The 25,694-nt window shown below is 41.4% G+C and overlaps 1 protein-coding gene across 1 annotated transcript in view; it reads right to left on the reverse strand.

Moving 5' to 3' along the window:
• LOC116596353 (translation initiation factor IF-2-like) overlaps positions 1-17,457 on the reverse strand; it is a 920,264-nt gene extending 902,807 nt beyond the window's left edge. Inside the window, exons 1-2 of the mRNA XM_032353680.1 lie at positions 17,437-17,457; positions 16,240-16,885 (exon numbers count right to left, since the gene is read on the reverse strand). Of these exons, the coding sequence (XP_032209571.1) occupies positions 16,240-16,885; positions 17,437-17,457 (667 nt within the window). The remainder of the gene's footprint in view (positions 1-16,239; positions 16,886-17,436) is intronic.
• Positions 17,458-25,694: the final 8,237 nt, after the last annotated feature.

Consider the following 25,694-nt stretch of genomic DNA (forward strand, 5'->3'; position numbering starts at 1 on the left):
GAAGATAACGCCTTCCCTCCGTTGCATTTTCCTTCTACAGCCTAAGTGGGAGTTAATACGTTCACTTGTCTCCTTAAATTTTGTCCAGAGTGTGTTAAAACAGTCATAGGGGACCTGGGTGGTTTTGGCGTCTGCCTTCTCATAACAATGCCCCAGTTTTCTCCTGGAGAATCAACGTTCCCGCTTTCAGTCTATGCAGTTAGGCAGCGGCAACTTCACACTGGCTCCTGACTCTAGCAGTGGCATGTCACCCACTAATGGCCTTTGAGAACATCACTGAGTGAGCCGTGAGTTTAGTAGATGCACGAGACCTTTGCTGGGTCGTTGAGGAGGTGGGTCTCTGAATAACTAGCCCGAGATCCACTTGTGTGTGGTGGAATAAATGAGCAGTGATGTGTTGGCCAGAGTGCCCATCCTAGAGAGCCCTGAATGCCAGACAAAAGCATTTGAGACTATTTTTTCAGGCAACAGGAAGCCAGGAAGCTAGTTTTGAAAAGAAGCACATGAAAATTTGTGTTTTTGGAAGATTAGTCGGGCAGCTGTGTGTATGATAGGGTGGAAGGAGGAGAGAACGCAATCCCTGAGTGCATTTAATCTTTATGATGCAGTGTAATTTATTATGAAGTGGAATTTGCATCCTTATCCAAATGTAAGGGAAACTCCTGTCCAAAACTGTAAATGATTTTTGGTTGCCTTTTTTTTAAAAGATTGTATTTATTTATATGACACAGAGAGAGATCACAAGCAGGCAGAGAGGCAGGCAGAAAGAGAGAGAGAGATGCAGGCTCCCGGCTAAGCAGAGAGACTGATGCAGGGCTCGATCCCAGGACCCTGAGATCATGACCTGAGCCAAAGGCAGAGGCTTAACCCACTGAGCCACCCCGGTGCCCCTGGTTGCCTTTTTAAGCATTCCTTGTCTCACATGAAGTGATTACACATTTGCAGATGTGCATTAAAATGATGTATTCCAAAATGTTAACAGAGGAATTAAAAAACTTATTAAGTAAAATATTATCATTTTTGTTGATTTGAAGCCTATTTGACAAGGGACATAGCATTCTGGTGCATATATGTAAACATGAATAATTATTTTTTTAAAAAATCTTTATTTATTTATTTGACAGAGATCACAAGTAGGCAGAGACAGGCAGAAAGAGGGAGCGGGAAACAGGTTCCCCGCTGAGCAGAGACCCTGATGTGGGGCTTGATCCCAGGACCCTGAGATCATGACCTGAGCTAAAGGCAGAGGCTTAACCCGCTGAGCCACCCAGGTGCCCCTAAACATGAATAATTCTTAAAGGTTCCTCTACTCACTTATATAGAAGCCCTTTTCCAAACAGAAGATTAAATCTCTCTTGGCTACTCCTATCAGCTTATTTTGAATTATTTTCCATCCAGAAGCATGAACTAGAAAAACACTGTTTTTACACAGTGTTTGGTTGTCCACCAAGAGAATCACATAATTTGTGGTGATTCAGTGTGGTGTGTTTCTAAAAGCATTTCCAATGCTGTGGATACAAGAGGGCAGTGCAGAGAGGTAAGGAAACAGGAGAAAAGGTATGGCTCCCTAATGAGCACTTTATTCTAGAATTTTCCTCCAGCCTTGGGAGCTCACCACTCACAAGTGTGTGCTGGTGCCTTGATCTCATGGGCCACAGTGCTCAGCATCTTCCAGCTGCTTTTTTAGTGAATACATATGTAACAATTGATTTCTTGCCCCGGACTTTGAGAGAAAAATCTGTTCAGAGGGATGGAATTTATATTATATATATATATATATATAATGCCCCAGTCAAAAGACACAGGGTATCAGAATGGATAAAAAAAACAAAACTCATCTATATGTTACCTACAGGAAACTCATTTTAAACCCGAAGACACCTTCAGATTTAACGTGAGGGGGTGGAAAAGAATTTACCATGCTAATGGACATCAGAAGAAAGCAGGACTGGAAATCCTTATATCAGATCAATTAGATTTTAAGCCAAAGACTATAATAAGAGATGAGGAAGGATACTATATCATACTCAAAGGATCTGTCTAACAAGAAGATCTAACAATTTTAAATATCTATGCCCCTAACGTGGGAGCAGCCAACTATATAAACCAATTAATAACAAAATCAAAGAAACACATCAACAATAATACAATAATAGTAGGGGACTTTAACACTCCCCTCACTGAAATGGACAGATCATCCAAGCAAAAGATCAATAAGGAAATAAAGGTCTTAAGTGACACAATGGACCAGATGGACATCACAGATATATTCAGAACATTGCATCCCAAAGCAGCAATACACATTCTTCTCTAGTACACATGGAACATTGTCCAGAGTAGATCACATCCTCGGTCCTTAATCAGGCCTCAACCGGTATCTAAAGATTGGGGTCATTCCCTGCATATTTTCAGACCACACTGCTCTGAAGCTAGAACTCAATCACAAGAGGAAATTTGGAAAGAACCCAAATACATGGAGAGTAAACAGCATCTTTCTAAAGAATGAATGGGTCATCCAGGAAATTAAAGAAAAATTGAAAAAATTCATGGAAACAAATGATAATGAAAACACAACGGTTCAAAATCTGTGGGACATAACAAAGGCAGTCCTGAGAGGAAAATATATAGCAGTTCAAGCCTTTCTCAAGAAATAAGAAAGTTCTCAGGTACACAACCTAACCCTACACCTAAAGGAGTTGGAGAAAGAACAAGAAAGAAACCCTAAGCCCAGCAGGAGAAGAGAAATCATAAAGATCAGAGCAGAAATCAATGAAATAAAAACCAAAAAAACAATAGAACAAATCAACAAAACTAGGAGCTGGTTCTTTGAAATAATTAATAAGATTGACAAACCCCTGGCCAGACTTATCAAAAAGAAAAGATAAAGGACCCAAATAAATAAAATCATGAATGAAAGAGGAGAGATCACATATATCACCAAAGAAATACAGACAATTAGAACATATTATGAGCAACTCTACACCAACAAATTTGACAATCTGGAAGAAATGGATTCATTCCTAGAGAAATATAAACTACCACAGCTGAACCAGGAAGAACTAGAAAGCCTGAACAGACACGTAACCAGTAAGGAGATTGAAACAGTCATCAAAAATCTCCAAACAAACAAAAGCCCAGGGCCAGACGACTTACCGGGGGAATTCTACCAAACATTTAAAGAACTAATTCCTATTCTCCTAAAACTGTTCCCAAAAAATAGAAATGGAAAGAAAACTTCCAAACTCATTTTATGAGGCCAGCATCACCTTGATCCCAAAACCAGACAAGGATCCCATCAAAAAAGAGAACTACAGACCAATATCCTTGATGAACACAGATGCAAAAATTCTCACCAAAATCCTAGCCAATAGGATTCAACAGTACATTAAAAGGATTATTCACCACGACCAAGTGGGATTTATTCCAGGGCTGCAAGGTTGATACAACATCTGCAAATCAATCAATGTCATACCACACATTAATAAAGGAAAGAACAAGAACCATATGATACTCTTAATAGATGCTGAAAAAGCATTTGACAAAGTACAGCATCCCTTCCTGCTCAAAACTCTTCAAAGTGCAGGGATAGAAGGCACATATCATCAATATATTATCAATATCATCAAAGCCATTTATGAAAAACCCACTGCAAATATCATTCTCAATGAAAAAAAAATTAAAGCTTTTCTGCTAAGTTCAGGAACACGGCAGGGATGTCCGTTATCACCTCTGCTATTCAACATAGTACTAGAAGTCCTAGCCTCAGCAATCAGACAACAAAAGGAAATTAAAGGCATCCAAATCAGCAAAGAAGAAGTCAAACTATCGCTCTTTGCAGATGATATGATACAATATGTGGAAAACCCAAAAGACTTCACTCCAAAACTGCTAGAACTTTTACAGGAATTTAGTAAAGTGTCGGGTTATAAAATCAATGCACAGAAATCAGTTGCATTTCTCTACACCAACAACAAGACAGAAGAAAGAAAATTAAGGAATCAATCCCATTTACAGTTGCACCCAAAACTATAAGATACCTAGGAATAAACCTAACCAAAAAGGCTAAGAATCAATACTCGGAAAACTATAACGTACTCATGAAGAAATTGAGGAAGACACAAAGAAATGGAAAAATGTTCCATGCTCCTAGATGGGAAGAATAAATATTGTGAAAATGTCTATGCTACCTAAGACAATCTACACATTTAATGCAATTCCTATCAAAATACCATCAATTTTCTTCAAAGAAATGGAACAAATAATCCTAAAATTTATATGGAACCAGAAAAGATATCGAATAGCCAAAGGAATTCAGTTAAAATAAGCAGAAGAAATAAGGTGGCCCGTATGGGTAACTCAAGTGGAATAAACTCAAACAGTGAGCAGAGAAAAAAAAATACCAGAAAACATTAAAGAATAAGTTCTACAAAAGAAGTGACATAGTAGCAGAAGAGAATAGCAGTAGATATTATTCCCACTAGCAGGAAACAAATGCCTTGTGTAAACACTGCTATCAAACAACCACTGTGAAAATGTGCATGATTTTTCCTCTCAAATTACAAGTATTTCAAAAAATTATACATACTTTTTAAAAATGTGAGATTGGCAGGAAAGCAACATCCTTTATATTGAAAACTGCAGGACTTTAAAATGATGAATAAGGGACGCCTGGGTGGCTCAGTCAGTTAAGCGGCTGCCTTTGGCTCAGGTCATAATCCCAGGGTCCTGCGTTCTAACCCCACATCAGGTTCCTTGCTCAGCAAGGAGCCTACTTCTCTCTCTCCCTCTGTCTGCCACTCTGCTTGCTTGTGCTGTCTTTCTATGTCTGTCAAATAAATAAATAAAATCTTTAAAATGATGAATAAACCAGAGAAACAATGAGTGGAAATAAGTATGAGTAGTAGCTTTCAATTATTGACTGCTTACCAAATAGCAAGATATATACCAAGGGCATTAAATATACTCATTCACCAAACTCAAACTAGTCTGTGCAGGTAGTGTCAGACACATTCCCCCAATTGGGAATGAAGGGACAGAGTCCCACTAATAAAGGGACATATTCCCACTAATTTTACAAATGAAGGGGCAGTAAGTTTAAATAGTATGCTCAAAGGAAATTTTATCGTGGATATAATGCTGAACACTTGAAAGTGCAAGCTTAAAAGAAGAAACATTTATTCAGCCCACAAGCTTATAAAAGAATGGACAACACATATCTAAAACAATATTTATTTTCGTTCCTAAATTATTCAACTGAATTGATGACCGGAACAAAGCAAAGAACGGCCATGTAGTCATTGTATTCAGGGATTTTTATACACAGCTTATTCTGTATAGTGACAATGAACGAATATAGATTGTGATGTCTACTGAGCCCTAAAGAAAACTGCTGGAGGAAGGAGGGGTAGAGCAGTCAGGGAACAGATGCAACAGCACAGAGCCAGTCACTGGCCTAATCGTAGCTCGCTTGTGTAAGCAGTGGAGGGGGTTGTATAAAAATGTGAGTTTGAGGAATTTTCTCTCATTTGATTCACTCAATATTCAATTTCTAAAAATCTTATGAAGTATTCTAATGAGAATATGTTTTTTTTAGTCATGTATAAAATGACCAACTATTGCTACTAAAAACTGTCATCCCTATTATTTATCAAAATATAGCATTAAACTTATCAGATTTACTTATAAGCTTTAGTATGGGATTTCTGTCGAATATTAGAGGATTTCTGTTTTTCTTAACTCTAAAACTAAGTACAAACACAAAGAATCAAAGTTAAAAATAGGGCTGTTAGAATTCCTTTGAAGAATATAAAAAGGCTCAGTTTTTGCTACCATGGCAGTGAAGTGAAATTGGAGGTTATCCACTGTGGGAGTAACAAGGTTTTAAGGTGAGACATTCAAAAAGCTCTTCTTTGAATCCACTTGTTGTGCTTTTGATCCTTCCTGAGAAATAGAAAAAAGGAGGGGAAAAAATAGTGTGATACACTGAATATGGCATGAGCTCCAGAAATACCTGGAATAGCACTGCATTAAATCTATCACATTAGAAGATAGAAATAACACACAACTGATGGTTTGGCAGTAGTTGAATGGTAGTCAAGTGTAAAATGCACTTGCTGTTTTTTGCACAATTTCTCAAATGGCATGAACAGTGCAGCACTCAGTGCATTAGATGTCACCAATTTCATAGAATTTCTTTAACAAGTGAAATAATCTTAAAGTAAGATCTATCCCAGCAGCTGTCCTCTGACTTAGCATGCTTTCTAGAGAGCAAAGGACAGTTACTATTTTTTTTCACTGCTGCTATTGTATTTTCTGTAGTTATAACAATACCCCATATCAACATATTCTGTTGTTGATCCTGAAAATGAAAATACATAATCAGACCACCTACTGTTCAGTTTTATTTTCAATCTCTGAACAATGGAGGTGAACTTATTTTACTTTTTACTTAATCTTTGGTGTTGTAGTGTTTCTCTTTTTCTCTCTAACATGCAATGTAGAAGTAATGCTTCAAAGAATAAATGGAGTTCCCTGTAAGCTTGAAAATCAAGAAAGTTACAAGCATCTAAATTGCCATCCAACTGGCTATTTAAAAAAATGAATAGTGCTATTAAAAAAAATCCATCTGAAAAGAGAACAGGTTCAGTCCTTGTTATAAGGAGTCACGAGTATTCAGGGAAGATTAGTCTCATCAGCTCTCACAGGAATTACCCTTCCACATTAATCCTTTCTCCTTTTCATACTCCAAAAAAAAATTGTCCTTTTCATAACAAATGAAAAGGAGAAAAAAATGTAATAACTTTAAAGATCTTGACAAACATTTTCTTAAACAGACAGACAGGTTGAATGGTTCTTGCAAAATAGATTAAAATGAAAATGCATTTGAGGAAGGAGGGGAGAAACAGAACTGCTCATGTCCTTCCAGAAAGACCCTCTGTTGAGGTCAACCCTGGAAACATGCTTCAGGGACATAGAATTTTGCAGCCAAACCCCTCAGTGAAGCCAAGGTTGGTCCTGAGCTGGGAAAAGACAGCATGAATTTCACCTTGCCAGCAAGTTGCAATCTGTATCCAAATTGTTGTGACAGAGCTTGCCTACAAGGCAGAATGTGTGTGTATGTGAGGCCCTGATGGCAATGGGCAGAAGACTAAAAAATTTAGTCACTAAATTGTCTTAGCTGTGTAATTTCTACCAGACTTTCATCTAGTATGGAAACAAAGAGGCCTTTATAAATTACCTTTTAAAATGACTCACAGTGGGACGCCTGGGTGTCTCAGTTGGTTGGAAGACTGCCTTCGGCTCAGGTCATGATCCCGGAGTCCAGGGATCGAGTCCCGCATCAGGCTCCCAGCTCCACGGGGAGTATGCTTCTCCCTCTGACTTTCTCCTCGCTCATGCTCTCTCTCACTGTCTCTCTCTCAAATAAATAAATAAAATCTTTAAAATAAATAAATAAATAAAATGACTCACAGTATGTGGGAGCACAGGAGGCCTCCTTAAGGGTACTGCTCCAGCAACCATTTCTCAGCACTTTGAGCAGCTGTTTGTAGCAGAAACTTGACTCTCCCTTTTGTGAGGACTGCCCCGCAAACTATTACCTTAAAAAAAGGCAACCAAAAAACATTTACTGTTTTGGACAGGGGTTTCCCTCACGTTTGGACAAGGATGCAAATTCAACTTCATAAAATTAAAGTGTATCATAAAGATTAAATACACTCAGGGATTGCGTTCTCTCCTTCCTCCACCCTATCCTACACACAGCTGCCCGACTAATCCTCCAAAAACACCAACTTTCATGTGCTGCTTTTCAAAGCTAGCTTCCTGGCTTCCTGTTGCCTGAAAAAATAGTCTCAAATGCTTTTGTCTGGCATTCAGGGCTCTCTAGGATGGGCACTCTGGCCAACACATCACTCTGCTCATTTGTTCCACCACACACAACTGGATCTCAAGCTAGTTATTCAGAGACCCACCTCCTCAACGACCCAGCAAAGGTCTCGTGCATCAACTAAACTCACGGCTCACTCAGTGATGTTCTCAAAGGCCATTAGTGGGTGACATGCCAACTGCTAGAGTCAGGAGCCAGGGTGAAGTTGCCGCTGCCTAACTGCATGGACTGAAAGCGGGAACGTTGATTCTCCAGGAGAAAGCTGGGGCATTGTTATGAGAAGGCAGACGCCAAAACCACCCAGGTCCCCTATGACTGCTTTAACACACTCTGGACAAAATTTAAGGAGACAAGGGAATGTATTAACTCCCACGTAGGCTGTAGAAGGCAAGTGCAACGGAGGGAAAGCGTTGTCTTGTTCTGGAACAAGCCACTTAGCTCCAGCGACTTTTATAAATAGGTCAGACCCTATCCAGGAGCCCACTTAGCTGGGTTCATTTGTATACAATGTCCATACCCTCAAGAATATTAACATTTTATCTCAGATTGCATTAATTTCAATAAAACTTAACAAAAATGGTGTGAAATGAACAAAAACACCATATTCTGTGATGAATCAAATGAAATACATTTTCAGTTGCTGTTTTCCCCATGTAAAGATAAAATTTCTGGTAACTGTCATTATTTGTGAAAAGACACAAGACCAACAGTTTGTGCGTATGTGTGTTTTGGTTTTTGGTTTTTTTCTTCCCCTTAAGGCTATAGCCATATTGTCACTAATAAAGATCTCAAATTTGCCTAGAAGCTTTCATGGCAAATTGTCAGTCTGAGGGTAGTCACCACCCAGCCAAATGGCTTTATAAATCATCAGTGCCTTTCTTCCACACACATTCTCTTCCTGGCTTAAACATTAGTTACCCTGGTTCTACACTGACACAGTATTTGCATCTCTCTCCTGTCCATAACTCCTAAAAGTTGGGGACCTCTCACTTTGGTTTCCCCAGAGCATGACATTTTATTTGGTGCTTGGGGGGCAATGGGCAGTTCAAGAAGTATGTTAATACTATCACTCAATGTATTGATCCATGCTATGCACCAACAGTCTCGTATATATTGTTCATTTCTTGTAACAAAGGCAGTAGGAACTTCTCCCAAGGGACGGAATTCCAAGGACAGAATGAAGGCAGGAAGGGAGCTGGTCTATTTGTACCTACACTGTGAGAGACACTGGTTTAGGTATTTTTATGTATACATTATACCACTGAACTGTCACAATCCTGCAAATTCTTACATGCTTGGGTTTCTATGTAGCAAGTTTAGCAAGCCACCCAAATTCACAATGACATGCCCGTGAGTCAAATCCAGCATGCTTGACTCCATGATTGTCAAGTCCACTAGCCCCATATATCATGAGTCTGAGATTCATGAGTGTGTAGGTGCTATCAGGAAATGTCAAAAATGCCCATTTCAGGGACACATGGATGGCTCAGTTGGTTAATTGTCTACCTCCAGCTCAGGTCATAATCCCAGCATCCTGGGATCGAGTCCCCCATCAGGCTTCTTGCTTACCAGGAGCCTGCTCCTGACTCTGCCTGCCTCTCCCGCTGCTTGTGCTATCTCTCTGACAAATGAATAAATAAAATCTTTTGTAAAAATCTTGTTAAAAAGGCCCATTTTAAAGAATGTTTTAAAACATTGTTTGGACAGCAATAGAAGCAAAAGCAGAATGACATAATGTAACGACAGATAGTTTATATGGGAGCCCTTTGGGTACTCTGGTGGATGAATGTTTTTAAATTAGTTTTTCTTGGACATGGGGAGTTAGAGAGGAGAAGGGAGGTGGGGGAAATTGGAAGGGGAGCTGAACCATGAGAGACTATGGACTCTGAAAAACAATCTGAGGGTTTTGAAGGGGCGGGGGGTTGGGAGGTTGGGGTACCAGGTGGTGGGTATTATAGAGGGCACGGATTGCATGGAGCACTTGGGTGTGGTGCAAAAAGAATGAATACTGTTATGCTGAAAATAAATTAAAAAAATAAATTAAAAAATATTAGTTTTTCATAAACTGCAAAAAAAGAAAAGCGCTCCCATTTATAGCGTACACTTTATGGTTCACAAAGCACATGCCAACAATAAAAATAATGATGGGTTACCGTTACCATTCATAGAAAAGGAGGTACAGGGAAATTGAATGAAAGGGAATAACAAAGTAGGTTCATAAGTCAATCTTCCTTGTAAAAAAATTAACCTGAAAGTGCGTTTCTGCCACCTCTCTCCTGTGTGATATGATAAAGAATGACTATGATACATGAATTATAGTTCGGGGTTTTGAAAAGCATAATAGCTTTATACCAACACTTGAGCTTTTATTTATTTATTTATTGCTAACAAGATAGCTCGATTTGATATGAGGTTCCTGACAACCAACCTCAGAAATAATTCCATCTTCATGAGAAGTCAGAAAGAACGACAAACCAAACCTCAAAATAGATTCAAAGAGAAAATACTCTTAAAAAAATTTCCCTTCCCAGGGCACTGGAGTGGCTCAGTGAGTTAAAGCCTCTGCGTTTTGCTCAGGTCATGATCCTAGGGTCCTGGGATTGAGCCCCATGTCTGGCTCTCTGCTCAGCGGGGAGCCTGCTTCCACCTCTCTCTCTCTGCCTGCTCTCTGCCTACTTGTGATCTCTGTCTGTCAAATAAATAAATAAATAAAATCTTTAAAAAAAAATTCCCTTCCTATCAGAAGCAGACCAAACCACTAACAAATTCCCCAGAAAGCTTCATCTAAAAGGTTGTACTTTCTTCAGACACCCAGCAGGACCTTCTTCTCTGGGCCTGGTATTTCTTCAATGGCCTATTCCAGAGAATAAGACACTAAACTACTGAGCGCCATGGGCCTCAGAACCACGAAAGAGATGATGAGGGGCACAAAGCATGCCTCTGGTCACCAAGAGGGTATGGAAACGTTTGCTGCTTTTCTGCATTTTTCAAAGCTGAGTTTTTAGCTGGAGGCCGCTCCTTTATGATAAATTGCTGATACCGTATAGTAAAATCTATTATATGATCTTTTACAAACCATTTCCTATCTTTGCATTCTCATGTGCCAAGACAGACACGGATTATTTAAAACCCTGAAGAGAGTGCTCTTGCATTTAAATTGCCTGTAACCTTCGTGTAATAGAGTTATGATTGATGATAGATTTAGTTAAAATATAACTATTTTAAATATTTACTCTCAGTAAAGGATTTCAACCTATGCTCATTTAAGTAACTTGGTGCATAATCCCTTTACTATTAAACCATACTGCAAGGACCAATGCCGCGTTTCCGAGAGAACCCCAAGCTATTTTTCTAGAATGGCCGTATGCGTATATATCAGGCGTCCTGTTTTCACTCCCTTTGTGGAGCACCTACCCTGGAGCTCATGTAATAACCAATGACCAAAAAAACAAACAAAAAACCCAAACATCCAGGTCGAAGTGCCATCCCTGCCTGGAGATGAGTGGACTGCTCAAACAGATCGCAGGCAGGCATCTCTGCCCAGGCCTGTGCTGGGGAAGCTGGTTCCTGGCTTTGGGCACAATCAGGAAGCCACCAAACTGACCGGAGAGTGCAGCTAGGGTTAACAGGACTGATGATCTTTTCGCAGCCAGGCCGCGCAGGGACACCCACTCAGGGAGCCAGGCTAGGAGGCTACCCAGCGCTGGCGCTGGCAACTATCGCAGCCCCCGGGGGCTTCGCCCCACGCCCCAGCCCGGGCAGGGCCTCAGGAGGGAGGTGGGGCGGGGGCGGCTTAGAGAAGGGGCTTTGCTAATTGCCAAAGCGGGAAGTGAGCTCGAGGAGGATGTGGCGGAGAGACTGGGAGGAGGTGGAGGGGCTGGCGGAGGAGGGGCGCACAGCGCCGCGGTGCTGTGCTGCGGCCCAGTCGGGACTGCAGGACCCACCGACTTGCCGCCCATGCGCTCCCGCGCGAGGCCGCGCTGTTCCGCTCCTGCTGCCTGCTGCCCCTCCCCGCCCCATGGCTTCTCCGGACCACCCTCTGCGCACAGGATAAAGTGACACCGCGCCGCGCCCTCACCTGGAGCAGAAAGCACGGGACGCGAGCTTGGGGGGAGGGGCGTGGTGTCGGGGCCCAGCCTCTCGCGAACCCCAGGGCACCGGGACCACCCCGGACGCTGGCGCCGAACCCGGGTCCGCATGGGGTCGGGCTGGGGACAGCGCCCTGCGAGGTGCCCCCCCCAGCAGGCGTGCTAGCCCCCATCGTTTGGCACCCCCACGTGCTCCTGCCAAGGACCCCCTTTCCTCCCCCGCCGTGGCCCCGCTGCTTTTGTTCTGGACTTGGGATCCCAGGTGGAAACTAGTCCCCCAGACCTCCCTGGCAGCAAGGAGGGCAAGGAGGGATTCTTGGTTTTCTGCCCTGGCTCTTCCTCTCTCCCCATTCACATGCCTTCTGGCTTTGCCTTTCCTGCTCCTCATTGTCAGTTTTATTAAATGGTTTTGTTCTGCATGTTGACCCGAAGAGCTATTTCATGAATGAATATACACGAAACTGAGTCGGAGCCCACCTGTGAGAGCCCACCTGTAGAGGCCTTTCATTAGAAGGGTCTCTGATTCTAGCCTCAGTTCAGAATACTGCATGTACCTGAGGACCCAGTCCAGATGTTTCTTTCATCTCTGACTTGAATTTGAAATCCTCCTCAGACTTCAGCTTCCAGGATTTCTCCAGTCCTTGCTCTCCCACTGTCTTGGTGGGGATCCGCCATGAGTGTTGAACACAGGAATGAATGAATGATATATACCCCCAGATCGCTGGGGCTTTGTCTTGTTTTGCTGAGGTTGGAAAGGCTTGGGAAGAGACCCCCTGTATGCAGATACAGAGCTGCATGCAATTGCTTAGATAAACGTGTTCCCCACTTAATTGCTTGGGCATTGAACATTTCGCCCTTAACCTGTGGCTTGAGCAGTTAGGAGGAGACAATCTGGAGGTGAATCAGAAGATGGCTGAATCCACATGGTGGTGGGCTGGGTTTGGGAGATTTTCCTGGAGATTCAAACGAAAGATCTAAATTCTTCCAGTGGGGAGTGGTAAACATTTTATCGAATGGGAGATGGAAAATAAATGGTCTGGTTAACCTTTCCCTCCCCCTCAAAACCCATTATTTGAAAAAAACAAAAAGGGAAGTGAAGGGAGAAATCCTCCCACTCCCATCCCCACTCACCTCCATAGCCACCTCCTCTTCCAAGAACCTAACAGACAAGGTGCCAAGAAGTGTTAGGTACCAGCAGTGGTCTCAGAGTCTCATTCGAGGATCATGGTGAAAGGCATTCAGAGAGATTGTGGGGGCACAGGGATCCAATTAAGGGGGACAAGTTTAAGGTTTGCCTGGTCCCCTAAAAATTAATGGCACTAGAGAAGATGAGCTTTGGGAACTATAGCTTAATGGATACAATGTGTAAAAAGCTTCAGTGAGTCATGGTGGGAAGAGGCCATGAGGGCAGCAAAGACAGTCTTAGATGATGTTATTAATAGCACTACAGGCTCTAGATTTCCTGTGGTGGTGTTCTTGGCAAGACCAGCCCGGCCAAAGTGGATACTCACAACCTGGAACAGAGGGTCTTGGAGATCCCAGCACGTGAGGTATGATGAAGAGGGTAAAATGATAGGAGGTGTCCTTTGGAAGGACCGTCTCCTTGACTTTAAAAGGGAGAACCCAAATCTGTAGGTGAAATCTTTTTGGCTACAAAGAGGGCCGAGTCCTCCTAAGGTCAAGGTCTCCTCGTCACTTGCAAAGATGTCGAAGAACATATTCAGACATTTCAAAGATGTCCTCATGTCCATCCGTTCCCACTCTGGAATTCTATCAATAAGGTGAGAGTTCCTCTACTTGAAAAAAAGATCTAAAAAGACTTCCCTATTCTCATGTAATTTCTGTAACCTCCAGGACACACCCACCTACCCCTTCCAGCTCTGTAATGAAGCCACAGCTGGTGCCAATTTGTGGAACTCATTAAAGGCTATTCTCCCTTATATACCCCCAGACCAAGTTCCCATGCTCCCTCACCTGATTTCCTGCACTCACCTCCCACCTGGTGTGTTCACACCTGCAAGTGCCTTTTACCAACCCCTTTGCCAAAAGGCAGCCAGAGTGACCTTTCAAAGACCTATCAGTTCCTGGCATTTGTCTCCATAGAAATCTGCACTGATCTTCTAACAAATTCTCAGTCCTCCAAAGGCATCCATAATCCTCCCATCAGTCTCTTCATACCCCTCCAACTGACTGATGCCTGTTCTGCCCCATCTCTCTGCCCTTCAACCACACTGCCTCCCTCTTCCTGTGGAGACCCTGTCATGGCGCCTGCCTCCAAGCACAGGTGATTCCCATTGATGGGAAGACCCTCTTCCTCTCCCCCATCTCCCCACTCCAGTTACTCCCACTTATTCGTGAGCTCACAAGCCCCATGGTACACACTCTCCATGCAGCCTGCTCTCTCTTTTCTAGCACTGGCCTCCATTTCTAGCTGTGGTTGTGTCATGGATGTCCCTCCCCAGCCAGCCTCCAAGCTCTCCTTCCCTTTAGCTCCAACACCTGACACAGTGCCTGGCACGTAGTAAGCCCTGGCTAGCTTCTAAGAGCCTCACTGAGGGACTGAAAGCATTTTAAAAATGTCACCACGTAGGCTCCAAACTGTAGGCAGAAAAAGCTTTGCCTGGGATTGACATTTTAGAGACGTATTCGTCAAAGTTAGATGTGTTCACTGACTTTACCTTGTAAAATTTAAAAAAAAAAAAAAAGGACCTCTGTATCGCTTCGCATCTAACGAAGGCACATGTATACTATTAGACCACGTTATGAGCTTAATGGAAGGAGACAAGATGTTTTCGCTAAGAAAATGTATAAGACTGTTGAGGTCACGTGGGAGGAAATAGTCCGTTTGTTGGAGCATTGCTATCTTACTCTATCACAGCCACTAATAAAAATCTGACACGGGGTGAGTCAGAATTGTCTGTCGGAGATGAGTTAGATGTGGCTCATGTTCCTACAGACATGAAAGCCAGGGACGAAGAAGGAGGCTTTGAAAGCCTGGGTTGAGGAGGCGGTGTGGTTCACTGCGATGAGCTAAGTGCCCAGGGCCACCAGCAGACATGCGGGCCTGTGTCCTTCCTTTGTTCTGGGGTCCCTCTTGCACCATGTGGTGAGGCTGGTGGCTGGGAGCAGCTCAGGACAGGACCCGGTGGCATCTTAACCTCTCCCACCCTCCTGTGGGCTCCAGTGGGCTCCAGTAGGTCCCAGGGGACAGCCTGCCTTCCTTGCAAAGCCCAGTAGCACTGGGAGCAGAAACTGGGACCAAAGAGTGAGCACCCTGTTTGACAAGCTGGACCAGCCACCTCTTCTTCAGATGCAGGGGGAGCCCTGGTGTGCTGACTCCTCCCTTCTCCCTTTCCCCTTTCCTCTCTTCCTCCCTCTTCCCTTCCCCTCTCTCCTTCCCTGGTGGTGCCCTTTCCCAATGCCCACTTCATCCCTTTTCCTTTCTACATGCCTGTCATCTCGAGTTTCTTCTCTTTCCTCCCCATTACTTCCCTTCATCTGAATCTCCTCTTTGGTCCCTTTGTCCCCGCTCTCTGCTCCTCCTCCCCTTCCCTGGCCCCTGTTCAGCTCCATCCCGACTGCAGGCAGAGCTGGACTAACATGCTCACTCGCTAGCTCAGCCACCCTCCAGAGAAGTCACTCTTCGGTGGCCACCTTCCTGACCCCCTGGTCCTTTCTCCACTTGTTCAGCTATTGCTCTGAAGTCTGAGGAGGACAGAGCGGGGCTGCCACAGAATCAGGCCAGAGGAGAAACCAAACCATGTGTCCACACTGTCCCCCAGCACTGCTGCTCTGAGAGCTTTCGGAGTCCTCAACAGGGTTAGGATGTAGGGGCTTCTACAGAACCGGGAGTGAAAACAACCATAGGTCAAAAGAAAAGCTATGGCCCCCACACAAAAATAATAATCACAAATGAAAACTATGTTAACTCTGAAGTCCCAAAGTCGAAGAATTGCCTTGAATCTGTCACTAGAAAGCACCCAAGGCCTCACTCTCTATGGTTCTGGGTGCCCTGGGAATGGCAGGAGGCTCTGACACAGCGCGTGGGGGTGCCGAACGATGGGGGCTAGCGCGCCCGCTGGCAGGGGGGGTACCTAGTGCGGCGCTGTCCCCGGCCCGACCCCTTGAGGACGGGGTGCGGCGCGGCGTCCGGGGTGGTCCCGGTGCCCTGGGGTTCAGGGGAGGCTGGGCCCCGCACCCACCCACCCCCATCTCGTGGTCCGCGCTTTCTGCTCCAGGTGAGGGCGCGGCGCGGTGTCACTTTACCTGTGAGCAGAGGGTCCTCCAGAGAAGCCTTGGGGCGGGGAGGGGCAGCAGGCGGCGGGAACCGGACAGCGCGGCCTTCAGGGCTAGGGCTGGAGCGCGGGAGCGCACGGGCCCCGAGTCCCCTGGGTCCTGCAGTCCCGACTGGGCCGCAGCACAGCACCCCGGCGCTGTGCGCCCCTCCTCCCCCAGCCCCTCCACCTCCTCCCAGACTCTCCGCCACGTCTTCCGCGAGCTCACTTCCCGCCTCGGCAATTAGCAAAGCCCCTTCTCCGGGTCGCCCACCACCCACCCCCGCCCCCCTCACTCCTGAGTCCTCCGCGAGCTCACTTCCCGCTTTGGCAATTAGCAAATCCCCTTCTCTGCGCCGCCCTCGCCCCCCTCTCCCCTGAGGCCGGGGCCTGGGCTGGGGTGCGGGGCGAAGCCCCGCGGGGCTGCCGGCATTGCCAGCGCAGGCGCTGGACAGCCTCCTAGCCTGGCTCCCTGAGTGGGTGTCCCCGCGCGGCCTGGCTGCGAAAAGATCATCAGTCCTAAACGCCTGCTGCACTCGGGTCAGTTTGCTGGCTTCCAGATTGTGCCCAAAGCCAGGAACCAGCTTCCCCAGCACAGGCCTGGGCTGAGATGCCTGCCTGCGATCTGTCTGAGCAGTCTACTCATCTCCAGGCAGGGATGGCACTTCGACCTGGATGTTTGGGTTTTTTGTTTGTTTTTTTGGTCATTGGTTATTACATGAGCTCCAGGGTAGGTGCTCCACAAAGGGAGTGAAAACAGGACGCCTGATATATACGCATACGGCCATTCTAGAAAAATAGCTTGGGGTTCTCTCGGAAATGCGGCATTGGTCCTTGCACTATGGTTTCATAGAAAAGGGATTATGCACCAAGTTACTTAAATGAGCATAGGTTGAAATCCTTTACTGAGAGTAAATATTTAAAATAGTTATATTTTAACTAAATCTATCATCAATCATAAATCTATTACACGAAGGTTACAGGCAATTTAAATGCAAGAGCACTCTCTTCAGGGTTTTAAATAATCCCTGTCTGTCTTGGCACATGAGAATGCAAAGATAGGAAATGGTTTGTAAAAGATCATATAATAGCTTTTACTATACGGTATCAGCAATTTATCATAAAGGAGCGGCCTCCAGCTAAAAACTCAGCTTTGAAAAATGCAGAAAAGCAGCAAACGTTTCCATACCCTCTTGGTGACCAGAGGCATGCTTTGTGCCCCTCATCATCTCTTTCGTGGTTCTGAGGCCCATGGCGCTCAGTAGTTTAGTGTCTTATTCTCTGGAATAGGCCATTGAAGAAATACCAGGCCCAGAGAAGAAGGTCCTGCTGGGTGTCTGAAGAAAGTACAACCTTTTAGATGAAGCTTTCTGGGGAATTTGTTAGTGGTTTGGTCTGCTTCTGATAGGAAGGGAAATTTTTTTTAAAGATTTTACTTTATTTATTTGACAGACAGATCACAAGTAGGCAGAGAGCAGGCAGAGAGAGAGAGAGAGGTGGAAGCAGGCTCCCCACTGAGCAGAGAGCCAGACATGGGGCTCAATCCCAGGACCCTAGGATCATGACCTGAGCCAAACGCAGAGGCTTTAACTCACTGAGCCACTCCAGTGCCCCAGGAAGGGAAATTTTTTAAGAGTATTTTCTCTTTGAATCTATTTTGAGGTTTGGTTTGTGGTTCTTTCTGACTTCTCATGAAGATGGAATTATTTCTGAGGTTGGTTGTCAGGAACCGCATATCAAATCGAGCTATCTTGTTAGCAATAAATAAATAAATAAAAGCTCAAGTGTTGGTATAAAGCTATTATGCTTTTCAAAACCCCGAACTATAATTCATGTATCGTGGTCATTCTTTATCATATCACACAGGAGAGAGGTGGCAGAAACGCACTTTCAGGTTAATTTTTTTACAAGGAAGATTGACTTATGAACCTACTTTGTTATTCCCTTTCATTCAATTTCCCTGTACCTCCTTTTCTATGAATTGTAACGGTAACCCATCATTATTTTTATTGTTGGCATGTGCTTTGTGAACCATAAAGTGTACGCTATAAATGGGAGCGCTTTTCTTTTTTTGCAGTTTACGAAAAACTAATATTTTTAATTTATTTTTTATTTATTTTCAGCATAACAGTATTCATTCTTTTTGCACCACACCCAGTGCTCCATGCAAGCAGTGCCCTCTATAATACCCACCACCTGGTACCCCAACCTCCCAACCCCCCGCCCCTTCAAAACCCTCAGATTGTTTTTCAGAGTCCATAGTCTCTCATGGTTCAGCTCCCCTTCCAATTTCCCCCACCTCCCTTCTAAAAAGATTTTATTTATTCATTTGTCAGAGAGATAGCACAAGCAGAGGGAGAGGCAGGCAGAGTCAGGACAGGCTCCTGGTAAGCAAGAAGCCTGATGGGGGACTCGATCCCAGGATGCTGGGATTATGACCTGAGCTGGAGGTAGACAATTAACCAACTGAGCCATCCATGTGTCCCTGAAATGGGCATTTTTGACATTTCCTGATAGCACCTACACACTCATGAATCTCAGACTCATGATATATGGGGCTAGTGGACTTGACAATCATGGAGTCAAGCATGCTGGATTTGACTCACGGGCCTGTCACTGTGAATTTGGGTGGCTTACTAAACTTGCTACATATAAACCCAAGCATGTAAGAATTTGCAGGATTGTGACAGTTCAGTGGTATAATGTATACATAAAAATACCTAAACCAGTGTCTCTCACAGTGTAGGTACAAATATACCAGCTCCCTTCCTGCCTTCATTCTGTTCTTGGAATTCCGTCCCTTGGGAGAAGTTCCTACTGCCTTTGTTACAAGAAATGAACGATATTTACTACACTGTTGGTGCATAGCATGGATCAATACATTGAGTGATAGTATTAACATACTTCTTGAACTGCCCATTGCCCCCCAAGCACCAAATAAAATGTCATGCTCTGGGGAAACCAAAGTGAGAGGTCCCCAACTTTTAGGAGTTATGGACAGGAGAGAGATGCAAATACTGTGTCAGTGTAGAACCAGGGTACATTCTTTTTGCGCCACACCCAGTGCTCCATGCAAGCAGTGCCCTCTATAATACCCACCACCTGGTACCCCAACCTCCCAACCCCCCTGCCCCTTCAAAACCCTCAGATTGTTTTTCAGAGTCCATAGTCTCTCTTGGTTCAGCTCCCCTTCCAATTTCCCCCACCTCCCTTCTCCTCTCTAACTCCCCATGTCCACGAAAAACTAATTTAAAAACATTCATCCACCAGAGTACCCAAAGGGCTCCCATATAAACTATCTGTCATTACATTATGTCCCGATGTGGAGCTCGATCCCAGGATCCTGAGATCATGACCTGAACTGAAGGCAGAGGCTTTAACCCACTGAGCCACCAGCCCCAATGTATTCTCTTCAGTACCAGAATTTGTAACCAATTGACAGATGAAAAAGGAGGCAGTCAAGTGAAAAACAATAGGTCTTAGACCTGCAAGGAATTCGAATTAGATGAATTCAGCTACTCAGGCACTGTTTCACATTTTCAGATCTCTGCAGAAAAGGGGTTAACCTTTTTACTGCATGTAAAAGAGAAGACTATAACACATAATATGTGTAAGCATGTAAATATCAAAATATATCCCATTAGTTGCTAAGACACACAGGGCCCTATTTTTTCTCTCAAATTCATGAATATGTAGGAGCAATAAGTGAGAAGTATCATAGTAGAGTTTCCCCCTGCAAAGAACATGAAGCCGGGGAGAAACAGCACACTCCCAAATAATAGTATATCATAGACTGAAACCAGCCATAAGTTATAATTAAATTTATGGACCATTGTTAACCCCATGATAATATAGTGCATGGTGAATATAATGCACAGTGAAAATTCTGGGTACTAAATTGAACCTGCAATTTGAATTTGTTTGTAAACATATATTTACAAAGAAATTATTTGTAAACATCCAAAAACCAATAGTTATTTTCTCTATGTAGTGATTTGCCTTGAATTTTGTTTATTTCTTTAAATTGTAATTATTTTTTAAAGATTTACTTATTTGAGAGAGAGAGAGAAAGCAAGCAGGGGGATGGGCAGAGGGAGAAAGTCTCAAGTGGACTCCCTGCTGAGTGTAGCGCCTGGTGCAGGACTTGATCCCAGCACCCCATGATTATGATCTGAGCCAAAACCAAGAGTCAGCCTCTTAACTAAATGAGCCACCCAGGTTCCCCTTTAAATCTTAATTATTTAAAAAATAAAAACATATGCATTTGGAAACACAACAACATTCTGGATAGCCTAACAAAATATAGTAAAGAAGATTCATTTGTTCTTCTTTACTATTTTTCTTTGGGAGATTCTGTATGCCTATATAACTATATTTTAAGAAATGATTTGTTTAGTTAATTTAATAGTGCACTGTATTTTTCATTGACTATTTATTCTTTCATAAAGAAGTTTCCATTTACGTGTGCCAACTATCGACCATGATGCAAAATGAAACTTTAAAAGGCTACTCTTGACAGAAAAGTATAAAAGAAAATCCTAAAGATCTAAATCTCAATCATCATCAAAGACGACAGTTAAATAAATGGCTCTTTGTAAAACACATTCAAATCAGGAATAATCTCTCACATTCTCATAACTATGTATATATATATATGGCAAGAATGATCTAGAAATGGGGTGCCTGGGTGGCTCTTTGGTTAAGTGTCTGCCTTCACCTCAGGTTATGATCCCAGTGTCCTGGGTTAGAGCCCCACGTTGGGCTCCTGCTCAGCAGGAAGTCTCTTTCTCCCTCTCCCTCTGCTCTTCTACCTGCTTGTGCTCACTTTCATTCTCTCTCTCCCCCTCTCAAATAAATAAATAATATTTTTTTAAAAATCTCTTTAAAAAAGTATGATCTAGAAAAAATAATTTTAATTTTCTAGATTACTGAAGATAAGAAGAAACTATTGTAGCAGAACAAGAAAAACTATAAGGATGCTTCATTTTGAAACAATAAAGTGGAAATAAATTAATTGAATGTGAATAGACACTATCTGGGCAAGGTGATCTGGATTAAATCAATGCTGAGGCCAGACCTGGCTCAGAAAAGCTGAATTAGTTACCTCCTCAGATCTCAGTATTCTGTGTTATAGAACAATGCTTTAACTTATAACATTTAAACTCTCATCTACATTTAAAATTCCATTTGTGGCATTTCAGCATATCCAAATAAGGGATTCTCATTCTTTTGTTTTGTTTTGGTTTTCCTCTCTCTTCCTTTGCCTGTACAGCTTGTGATAGTTAGAAACCTTCAACAAATCTAGGATGATGTAACATGAAAATTTATATAATAGTTTAACACATTCCAGACAATTAGAACTAGCTACTAAAGCTGGAGAAAGCAACATTCATGAGTGTAAAGGAAAGTGATTTTTCCTAACAAGAAAATTTGTTTAAACAAAACACCATTGCCTTTTAGTATAATAAATATGTATGAAATTGTTTTTAATAAAAAACAGAAATTTTAGTAATTTATTGATAAAAATTAAGGAATAATATCAAGAAGGTCAACCCTGATATTTAACAATTTATTAATGTATGCCACCATTCCACTATATACTTGGCATCCATTATTTGATAGGCTATACACTAAATATTGAAGATATATCCCTTGTTGTTAGAGAGTTTGTTGTTTCTGTAACATTAATATGAGGGGAGATGGGATTACTAACTTCAAATGATTTTGAATTATTTGTATTATCTTCTTAAGTTACCAAGCAAACTTCTGAGCAAATATGTAACCTCAAAATTTCAGTAGTTGGACAGAACCCAGGTAAAACATTCCTTTCTCAAGTTATGCTAAAAAATGCCTTCAGTTAGGTTCACAAACATTAGGAGGACAAAATAATAAAAATAAATAAATAAATAAAAATAAATAACAGGGACTTTATCATTATTATAAGTGCTAAGAAATTATGTAGACAATAGAGATGGGTATTATTTTGAATGTCCAATAAAGGAGTACATGCAATGTTAAATGATTCCATTAAACTATTAAATATTCAATAAATTATTATATTCATAATGAAATATTGAGGATTATAGCTAAGTATAAAAATAAAGGAAGAATATAGAAAAAAAGGTAATATTTTTTCTTATTATCCTTAACAAGTTTTTATTTATCTCTCCTTTCCCACTTAGCCTTTTTGTCCTGTCTTTTTTTAATATTTAAATAACATGAGGGCTGTAAATATGAAATATTTCTTTATCTTTGACATCTAGATGGAAGCTAGATGAATAGGAAGTACTCAAAAATATTTTATTGACTGTGATGGACATAATAACTATAAATTTAGGTTACTTTTGTATACCAGCTTTAGTTTAAATGTTCTATTCACTATTATAGTATTAAACAATCTATACTCTTTGGTAAGTAGGATACTCAAAGCAAAGTTATTATGAACTTATTTGTTAAAATGTGAAGAAACTTAACGAAGTATATACTACAGGACCAAAAACAGTATTTGTGAAGTTGTTGAGAAATATTGTTCTTACTGAAAAGAGAGTAATACTTCACTTAAAACTAGTGAACTTATATTTTAAGTTTTTGAGTCACAAATAAGATTATAAGCAGATAAAAAGGCAGGAAAAGAGAGAATAAACCACACATCCTTTCACTTTTAAATTGATTTCATAGTCACAATTACAAAATACAACAACTCACTTAAAATTACCTTACCATTAGCAAATTTTTAAACCTTCAAAATCAGTAGAATTTGTAGATGGATTTGTTGGGATTGCAATAATTTCTACCATAGTAAATAAATAAATCAGTAAATAAATAAGAAAAATATGCTAAGAATAAAATTTAACTGTGGGAAAACAATGGAAACATAATAGAACAAAATAGTGAAATTTTAAGTTTTTTAAATTTTATTTTCATGCAAAATACTTTTTATTTTATATTTTAATTTGTATTTATTATAATTATTACTATTACTATTGTTATATAAAGATTTTATTAATTTATTTGAGAGAGAGAGAGAAAGCACACAGGCAAAAGTAGTAGCAGAGGGAGAGGGAGAAGTAAGGTCCCTGCAGAGTAGGGAGCCCAATGTGGGGCTTGATCCCAGGACCCTGAGATCATGACCTGAGTCAAAGGCAAATGCTTAACTAACTGAGCTACCCAGGCCATCCTACTTATTATTTTTTTTATTTTTTCAATTTTTATTTAAATTCCAGTTAGTTAACATATAGTATAATATTGTTTTGAGGACTAGAATTTAGTGATTCATCACTTACATACAGCATTCACTACTCATCACAGCAAGTGCCCTCCTTAATACCCATCATCTATTTAGCACATCCCCTGCCCACCTCCCCTCCAGCAGCCTCAGTTTGTTCTGTATACATGAGAGTCTGTTATGGTATGCCTTCCTCTCCATCATTTTTTGTTTTTTGTTTTTTTTTTCCCCCTCTGTTCATCTGTTTTATTTCTTAAATTCCACATATGTGTGAAATTATATGGTATTTGTCTTTCTCTGACTTATTTTGCTTAGCATAATAGTCTCCATTCACATTGTTGCACATGGCAAGATTTCATTATTTTTGATGGCTGAGTAATTTATCTATCTATATCTATCTACCTATATCTATCTATCTATATCTATATCTATATCTATATCTATATCTATATCTATATATATATATATATATCTTCTTTACTCAATGGGTATGTGGATTCTTTCTATGATTTTATTATTGTTGATTATATTGCTATAAACATTGGGGTGCATATGCCCCTTCAAATCAGTGATTTCATATCCTTTGGGTAAGTACCTAAGTGTGATTGCTAGGTTTTAGGGTAGTTCTATTTTTAACTTTTTGAAGAACCTCCATACTGTTTTCCAGAGTGGCTGTACCAGTTTGCATTCCCACCAAGAGTGCAAGAGGGTTTCTCTTTATCAACAGCTTCACCAGAATCTGTTGTTTCCTGTGTTGTTAATTTTAGCCATCTGACATTTGTGAGGTTGTACCTCACTATTCACAGATGACATGATATTCTACATAAGAAACTCAAGAGACTGTATAAAAAATATTAAAACTGATATATAAATTCAGCAAAGTCACAGAATATAAAATAAACATACAGAAATCTATTGCACTTCTATATACTAACAATGAAGCAGCAGAAAGAGAAGTCAAGGAATAAATCCCATTTATAATTGCACCAAATCCGATAAGATACCTAGGAATAAACCTGTATCTGAGGTAAAAGACCTGTACTCTGAAAATATTGAACACTTAAGAAAAAAATTGAAGGTGACACAGAGAAATGAAAAAACAGCCCAGGCTCATGGAGTGAAAGAACAAATACTGTTAAAATGTTTGACTAGACAAAACAATCTACACATTTAATGCAATCCCCATGAAAATATCACCAATGTTTTTTTGTAACCTAGAACAAACAATCCTGAAATTTGTATGGAACCATAAAAGATCCCAAATATCCAAAGCAATCCTGAAAAAGAAAAGCCAAGATTCAGCACAGTCCCAGACTTTAAGCTGTTGTCATCCAGATAGGATGGTACTGGCTCAAAAACCGACACAGATAAATGAAACAGAACAGAAACTCCAGAATGGACACACATCTGTATGATCAACTAGTCTTCAACAAAACAGGAAAAAACATCTAATGGAAAAAAGACAGTGTCTTCAACACATGGTGTTGGGACAACAGCATCCAAAAGAGTGAAACTGTATGCTTGTTTACACCATCCATGAAAATAAATTCAAAATGGATTAAAGACCTAAATGAGAGAGAGGAAACCATTAAAATCCTGCAGCAATCCTGTTAGCAACCTTTGTGACCTAGGTCATATAAACTTCTTACTAGACATGTCTTCTGAGGTAAGCAAAAATGAGCTATTGGGATTTTAAGATAAAAAGCTTCAGCACAACAAAGGTAATAATCAACAAATGTAAAAGGCAACCTTTTACTGGGAGGAGATATTCGCAAATGACATATCTGAAAAAGCTTAATATCCAAAAGCTATAAAGAATTTTTCAAACTCAACACCCCCAAAATGAATAATCCAGTTAAGAAATGGGTTGAAAACGTAAATAGACATTTTTCCAAAGAAGACGTCCATATGTTCATGTGTCTGTTGACACATGAAAAGATGCTCAACATCACCCATCATCAGGTAAGTGAAAGGAGAAGGGAATGTTAACTCTTAAGGAAAAGTTTTCTCGGAAGTTATTTGGTCTTTTTCTCTTTTTAAATTTGCTGAAGAGTAGCAGTGAAATTGTGTATATTTACACAAAATTTAGAGTTGAAAAAAACCCTAAAATATTTTTTTAAAAAACCCTTTTAAGGAAATGTATTGAAGTATGCTGTCTGACAAGACTAAAGGTGTTCTTCTGAGTTATGACATGAAAGATGAGATGATATCATTTCCTATGA

This window comes from Mustela erminea, chromosome 7 (assembly GCF_009829155.1).
Source record: "Mustela erminea isolate mMusErm1 chromosome 7, mMusErm1.Pri, whole genome shotgun sequence".
NCBI classification, from domain to species: domain Eukaryota; kingdom Metazoa; phylum Chordata; class Mammalia; order Carnivora; family Mustelidae; genus Mustela; species Mustela erminea.